Below are 8177 nucleotides of genomic sequence, written 5' to 3'. Positions count from 1 at the left end.
CCATTACTTATTATATGAAAAAAAATTTTTTACTTCACTAATTAATCTCATCCAGCCAAAATTTCCCCCTTGAGTAAGTTTTTCTCTACAAATTCGGAATTAATGTGCTGCCATCTGTAGGTGAAAATACCTAGTCAAGTATGGTATTTAGCTTAAGAAAAGCATTGCACAAAATTAAAATAACCCTTTAAGACCCAGAAAATTTTGAAAACATGAATGTTTGTCAAGTATTTCACCCACATGATTGATCGAACTTGGTCTTATAGGAATAAATATTTTTATTTGATCAAAACTCTGAAAAATTTCCACAAACGCTAAAAAATTCCCCCATTGATCAATTTTAGCCAATTTTCCCATCACAGACACCAATTTAGATGATTAATCTATTTACAGCCACACACTAGTGTCGTTGAAGGACTAGTATTTTTATGCTCCAAAAATCAACGTCATTGCTTATTGGTTTAAAACCTGAATTTCAGGATTTTTCACCAATCTGTAACGCGTTTTCATTTTTAGTGCATAAAAATCCTAGCTCTAGCAGCTCTCGTCAGAGGTAAAAGCCAGTCTGAAGTGAGATTGGAACAGCAAGGAAAAAATATACTTATTATGAAAATATGCTCTATCGCGTAAAAATAGCAAAATATGCAAAGACACAGAAATCCGACCCCTACTAATTATATATGCAGTCTTAAAAAAATGCAGCTATACTCTGCTCTTATTTGCAGAAAAATAAGGTTTATTTTTTAAATTTCCAGAAGTTGAACTTTTAGAATAGCAAAAACATTGAAAATGCTACTGCAATAAAGAAAACTATAGACTTAATTTAGTTTCCAAACAGAAATTTGGCCTATTACAAAGCATCTAATCATTTTGAAATGTGGCTAGCTAAAAAAGTATCGAGCACTTTTTATTAAGCCTTATTTTGTTTGGGTTTAATGTAATCAGCCCATGCATCTTTAACCCTTTGAGTGGTATTGAAGCGATATTTTGCCTTATCAAAAGACTGATTTCAGCCTAGACATTTTTGTAAAGTTGATTTCTCAAAAAAATTTTCCCTAGACTTCTGTTTGAACCTTCTGAAAACTGGAACAGAGCCTACTTCAAAAACAGCTTTACCATTTTCAAGGAAGTTTGGTAATTTTTTTTGCTGTGCCGTTTAGAGGGTTAATCAAGAGATTGGACTGTTTGAGAAAAAAATCCCAAATTTCATCCAAGCTTATTGAATAAAGTATTTCAATTAGCCTACAACATATATATAACATCAGTAGTCCTTTATACCAGGGGTTCTCTTTCACCCTGCAACACATCCATTTTCCTAATCAACGCTTATCCATGATGCCCCAACGCAGTTTAACAAAGAATCTATCAAAAAACCTTTGTTAGGGCTGCTCTGGCACAGAGTTTGAGAACCCCTGCTCCATACAGTTGATTATTTTTACTCACCTTCCCTGCCACCAGTAGCATGATCTATCTGAGCATTAAAGGACTCATTTTTTGAGCTCTCTGGATTTCCTAAACAAACAGGAAATTGATGACAACTCTTCAAGTTATAAGTAGGACTCGGATCTGCAAAGAATTTAAAAAATTGTAAAATGTTGAGATTCAAAAAACAACAAAAACTATTTTTTGATATTGACGAATGCTCATAGATTTTACTCAACATCTAATTACTTATAAAAATTTATTCCTATGATCACATTTAACCAACTATTAACAGTGATACCTCAAATTAGGAGCTTAATTCATCCTTAAAAGCTGACTACAGCATGAACATCTTATATCAAATTTTTCTATTGCAAATAATGGAAATGCAATTTATTTGCTGATGACCATTTCACGGTGCTCGTATAAGAATTTGCAACACAGATCTATGAAAAATATTACATGGTTTTACATGCAAAAAATGCAGTACATAGTAACTATGTGTACGAGATGCGTGTACAGTTCAGTAGTAGTACATGGTAACAACTTCGAGATGTGAATGCAAACAGGTCATCGATTTAAAAAAGTGTCTCCATAGAGAGCAGGCAGACCTACAACATGATACTGAGAAATGAAAATTCAAGCATTTACGACCGTTATGTCAAAATATGTACAAGACAGATGGCAACACCAGCAAGAACACACAATACAAACACAATTATGACAACATAAATACATTAGGGCTACACATACACTCAGAACACACATTCTGGCATGTAACAATTTTTTAGAAACTCGGTAGAGGAATGTGTAAGAGGTGCATGCATGCATGGTTATGTAATAGTACATAATATAGCTTGAAAAAAAAACGTACACTTCAACGTGTCTCATGCTCAACAGTCATATTTGTTCACAAGTTTAAGCACACTGTTATCAAACATAAATTTGTTTACTTGCAACTGAAGCATTCAAAGGTCTAGTTACCACCACAGATGAGAAAGAAATTGCCATCTGAATAATAAATTTTGTAGTTAAAATAAATTGAAATGAAGGGAAATGAAATCGAGAAGGTTGCTTGTCATCTGGCTAACTTAAAATGGCCCAGCTGTAATTGCAATTCAGGATAGATGAGCAAGTGTGCGATTGGCGACAAATCAGATAATTGAAAAGTATAATAAAAAATTGAGATGTTTTAATAATTACAGCACTATAAAATTTTTACATCATTGATTACTGTATTAAAAGTTATTTTTAATAAAAGTGATACCTTGGCCAACAAGTATTTTGGTGGAACATTTAACACATATATTGAGAAGTGAATTTTCATGAAAATTACTTTTAGATTGCTGTCATTTGAGGCAAATTTTTTTTCTTGGAATCATTTTTTAGAAAATACCTCTTTATCTTATAGAATACTTCTGAGCCATTGCATGCAAAATGAATAGATAATAAAAACATAATAGGAAAATGAAGAGTGTCCATTTAGAAAAAAGTGCCAAAATACCAGTGAAGGTACACTGCATCATTTGCAGGGCCATCTACAAAAGAATTGTAGCTCCTGGGAAAAGCAATACACTAGGGAAACTTGAAAGTCTAACAAAATTGATTTTATTGTTGGCATACAACCCTGCACCCAGTCCATAAGTTTATAATAAATATTTAGTTTAAAAAGTCTTTTCACATGAGTGAGCCCCTTTTTTATATAGTGCTTCTAACAGATTTATAAAACTTATCTTTAAAATTGAAGTGGCATGCAGATTGAATCAAACAATTTTTCATGCAAATTCGTAAAAAAATTTGTTTCAGCTAATGAATGTAATTCTAGAACAAAATAATCTCAATCAGATGGTACCACTGTATTTAATTTCATAAAATATTTGCATTTTCTTGAAAAGGTAAATTTGTTTCAAAACTATACATTTGGAATATGTGCCCAAATAATTTGATGGTTGATTTCTTTCGCAGCATACTGTTCATATAATGTGTGAAGTTTAGAAATTAAAATCTCAACATTCAGAAGCATTTAATAAAAAATATAAGTTTTTGGTTGAAAATTATAATTAAAGAATTATACCCAATGGAGGGAGCGAAAACTTACACATTCCCATCTTTTTCTTTTCTTCAATTTCAATAAATTTCTCTCGTTTTCTTTCTTCTCTAGCTTTGCGAGTTCTCATTTTCAGACGTTTAGCCACTTCATCTGAGATATATACAAAGTAAAAACAGAATTTCAATTAGAAAAACAAATCAGCATTTTTCTAAATCACAAATTATGCCTTTACATAAAGCCTGAGGAGCACAACCACAGTCTGTTGCAGCTTGAAGGGGCATGTGTTGGGACCCCGAAGTCAAGTATTTCGTAGATACAAGGGCAATCAAGATCAATATGACGAAAAAAGCGTTTAATGCACCAAGGTCAATTAAAAAAAAGCACAATTCTTACTAAAAACTGAAAGAGGATAAGATCAAAATTTTAATCAATCAACCTCTTGACTAGAACTGAACTTTATTTGCTTCATTTCTTCAATGTTAAAAAAAATAAAGCAAAATGTAATAAACTGATCTTAACAATCAACTAATAGATGACTAATAAATGGAACAAGCAATCAACACTGTAGACTTATTCTAAAATTATAGTCAAACCTTGTTAATAAGTCTCTTGGAAGATCAAAATTATGACCTCGTACGTAGAATGAGTCATTAAATGGAGCAAATCATGGCCGCGCTGATTCCCGTTTCTCTATTGATACATTCATGCAGAAAAAACAAAATTTTAGTTATTCAAACGAGTTTAGTCATGAAAATTTATTACTCCAGTTTTTCTTAATATTCATTTGCTACATAATTATGCATTTCAACACCATAAAATATAACCTTTTTAGGTTTTTAAAAATTCAGAAAATTTTTGCGCATGTTTATTTAAACCACACTATTATTGTCTTGTATGGCAGTTCAATTCTATCGGAACATTATAAATGAAAAAATATTCTTTGAGTTTGAAAAAAAAAACTTATTTTTTAGTGAAAAAAATAGTTTATTTTTCATTAAAAAAAGAAAAACACTGACGAGTTTTGTTGGTGTCAAATTGGAAGTTGAAGCGATCCCTTTTCTGGATTCCAAGAATAATTGGAAAAAGGATTTGCGCATGTCTTAAAATTTCTTTTAAATTGGAAAAGGATTTGTGCATGTGTATTTGTCTGTGATTATCCATGTATGGAAATAAGAAAAAGATCAGATATGTGTGCACCTCTGTAATAGATAAACGCTTCACAGAAACCTTCGAACACTGTCAATAACACCCTCCCGTCCCCAAGTAGATACTGAAATCTTCTATTCATTGACTTATAAGTCTGTAAATACATGTATTGAAAGTAAATGAAATTTTCTTACTAGCTGATCTAAAAGTTATGCATTTGTTGACCGTATCGAAGAGTAAAAGCCATTCTTTCATTTTTAACAAAATAAATATAAATATACATAAAAATAAGTAAATAAAGTTTAATGAGAAATTGTCAATATTTAGAAAATTTTTTTTGAAAGAAATTATGAATTTCAACGTTGTAGAATATAAAACAGGAAATCGTTGAGATCGATATTCACAATTGATCATGAACAATATTTAGTTGTTGATCAGCGGACCGGTGCCGAACCACAGAACATTTTGCCAAATTCATATAGTGGCTATGTAATTTTCTATTTGATTTACATTTAATTTAGAATGCATAGTGGCCACTGTCTCTATACTGGTTGTTATTCCTATTTTAGCTGTCAGCAGAACTGAGAATTATTTCTCTCATTTATTTACTTGTCACCGGTCTGCAAATTATTTCCGTCATTTACTTTGTCCATCCGTAAAATTATTTCTCATTTTTAGTCAGGCCACAAATTATATCTCATTCGTTTTTTTTTTCTTTTAGCAAAAACCTAAGTAATTTGTTACAAGTAAATCAGTAACATGAGACCATGCTTATATTCTCACTAATACCTGTGTATTTTTCCCACTCACATACATACTTGTAAGAAAAGAGAGAAATATATTTCCTCTCTTCAAACTGTTCAAGAATACATACTCATTTCTATGTACATGTTTTCCCCCCTACATACTTTCATTCCTATTGAGCTAACATCCCTCTCCTCTTCTCTGTAGGTGTTGATTGAGCTCGATTCTTGAGTCCTGATAAGAGGTAACTTTTGACAATGGCAAAGATAATCGGGAAACTGTATTAAAAAAAGACGATCAACACGCGCCTCAGCATAAATTCTTCACATATCTAAACTTAGTACCAAAAATGGGTAAACGATAATCCCAGCATTGTTTTGTACTAAAGATATTTTGCTCCATAGGTGGAAATGTATAATAGTTTTCTTCTTTTGAAGTATAATATTATATAATAACTATTTCTTATAATACACTGAAGAGCCAAAAAAACTGGTGCACCTGCCTAGTATCGTGTAGGGCACCAGCGAGAACGCAGAAGTGCCGCAACACGACGTCGCATGGACACGACTAATGTCTGATGTAGTGCTGAAGGTAATTGACACCATGAATCCTGCAGGGCTGTCCATAAATCCGTAGGAGTAAGAGGGGGTGGAGATCTCTTCTGAACAGCACATTGCAAGGCATCCCAGATATGTTCAATAATGTTCATGTCTGGGGATTTTGGTGGCCAGCGGAAGTGTCCAAAGTCAGAAGAGTGTTCCTGGAGCCACTTTGTAGCAATTCTGGACGTGTTGGGTGTCGCATTGTCCTGCTGAAATTGCCCAAGTCCCTCAGCATGCACAATGGACATGAATGGGTGCAGGTGATCAGACAGGATGCTTACGTACCTGTCACCTGTCAAAGTCGTATCTAGAGATATCAGGGGTCCCATATCACGCCAACTGCACACGCCCCATACCATCACAGAGCCTCCACCAGCTTGAACAGTCCCCTGTTGACATGTAGGGTCCATGGATTCATGGGGTTGTCTCCATACCCGTACACGTCCATCAGCTCGAAGCAATTGAAACCGAGACTCGTCAGACCAGGCAACGTGTTTCCTGGTAGCAGCAGTAACCGATCTAACAACTATGCCAGACACTTGTTGTGTCATATAGGCGTTGCCAACTGCAGCGCCGTACTCTGATTGGTTCCATATCTCTTTATTTGCAGACACATACCTTTACCAGTTTTTTTATCTCTTCAGTTTAGTTTCTTTTTTGAAACACCCTGTACTTTTTTTCTTTTTTAAGGGGTGTTAGGTACTTCGATTCCCCACCCCTTGAACTTGAAGTTATAAATCTGCCTGTTTCTGCTTCAAAAAATGCTTAATTAAAGCTGTGAAATTTCTTCGCTATACTTTATATGGACTCCATAATTAATTTTAAAACCTAAACTATATGAATTCATGCAGTTGAATATTAAAAGACATTACAGAGACATTAATTTTCATGCTTGAGAAGATATAAATAAAAAGTTGAAATCAATATGTTATTGCATGGATATCCAACTCAAAAGTAGGTCTGGCTAATTACTTCATATTTAATCTCCTGGGCTTCATATCTTAAAGCAAACTAAATATTTCAAAAATTGAGAATTCAATTCAATTTTTAAAATTATTTATGTGGCAGGAAACCCCACTAAAATTCTGCATTTCTGCAGTAAAATCGACAATTTTAACACTGATTTCTATGGGGATCATCCTTTGCCTTACCCTCAACGTAATACTGATGATGATTCTGAGGTCTATTTAAAAAGCGTCATTACTGAGCGGATTGAAAGTGGCAAACCATTATAAAGGCATATACACGTCTGAAATACACTGTTAGGGAACCATGGTAACCAAAGTAAACGTTCTGAAAATGATTGTTGAGGCCCAAAAACCATTATTGTCCGACAGTTTTTCCACCCATTTTGTGCAAGGCATATATATTTGCCATGCTCTGACGAACTTTTAAAGTAGCCTATCCTTAAAGTCGGGTCCCATTCGGTATACATGCAAAATTTGATGAAGATCAATCTAAAATTGTAGATTTATATAGAGAACACACACACACACACACAGATATAAAATCAATTTTATATATGTAGAAACCTTTCAAACCAACCATGACCATGGTCTAGACAAAGCAACTTTAATTAATGCGCAGCTGGAAACCATTTATGATTGAACACTAAGTATGCTGGTGAATGGCATAAAAGAAATGACTTATCAAGAGAATGAATAGCAGAAAATTAATAGAAAACTTAGAAGCAAAACCAGAGACTGAAAATCTGTTAAAGATGCTGGAAAATAAAATATGTAGAGCAATCACAAATCAGTTAAAAATAAAAAGTGAAAACAGATGTACTTGGATTGAATTTTTTGTGAAAATAAATCAAAGGAGTTTAGAAAATAGGAGTTCAAAATAGCTAGAAAAAGCAATTGAAGGGTTTTTTTTTTTTTATTGTTCTGTAGATGAGCACTAATTTGCATATTTTGACCCAATTTTATATGTTTTCAGAAGCCTAGGCACCGAATCCTAGGGTGGGGAGGGGGGCCTCAAGCTAATTTCATTTGCAGCACCAAGAAATAAAATTGCAGGAGGGCAAATGAAGTCATCGAAAAGTCAGCTTCTATTGTGACGCAACTTCTTAAGGGGAAATTTTGTTTTTGGCACAAGATGGTGCCCAATTTTAAAATTTTGGCATTTTTGTAGCAGAATATAGCAAACCGGGGAAAATTGTAGCAGATGTTGGAAATTGTAAAAGATTTTCCACTCCTGCTGACGGAAAA

At 33.5% G+C, this 8177-nt stretch overlaps 1 protein-coding gene across 2 annotated transcripts in view; it reads right to left on the bottom strand.

Moving 5' to 3' along the window:
• The window catches only part of LOC149075224 (E3 ubiquitin-protein ligase RNF10), a 28740-nt gene that overhangs the window by 1254 nt on the left and 19309 nt on the right, over positions 1–8177 (bottom strand). For both annotated transcript variants that reach the window (XM_089242511.1, XM_089242510.1), the window contains exons 13-14: positions 3521–3622; positions 1444–1566 (exon numbers count right to left, since the gene is read on the bottom strand). In XM_089242511.1, the coding sequence (XP_089098637.1) occupies positions 1444–1566; positions 3521–3622 (225 nt within the window). The remainder of the gene's footprint in view (positions 1–1443; positions 1567–3520; positions 3623–8177) is intronic.

This window comes from Pholcus phalangioides, unplaced genomic scaffold (genome assembly GCF_987345545.1).
Source record: "Pholcus phalangioides strain wild (caught in Gottingen) unplaced genomic scaffold, Ppha-v1.0 ptg000015l_1, whole genome shotgun sequence".
In the NCBI taxonomy this organism is placed as follows: Eukaryota; Metazoa; Arthropoda; class Arachnida; order Araneae; family Pholcidae; genus Pholcus; species Pholcus phalangioides.
Note: the sequence above shows the minus strand (reverse complement) of the source record. Positions and strands in the feature narration are given on the sequence as shown.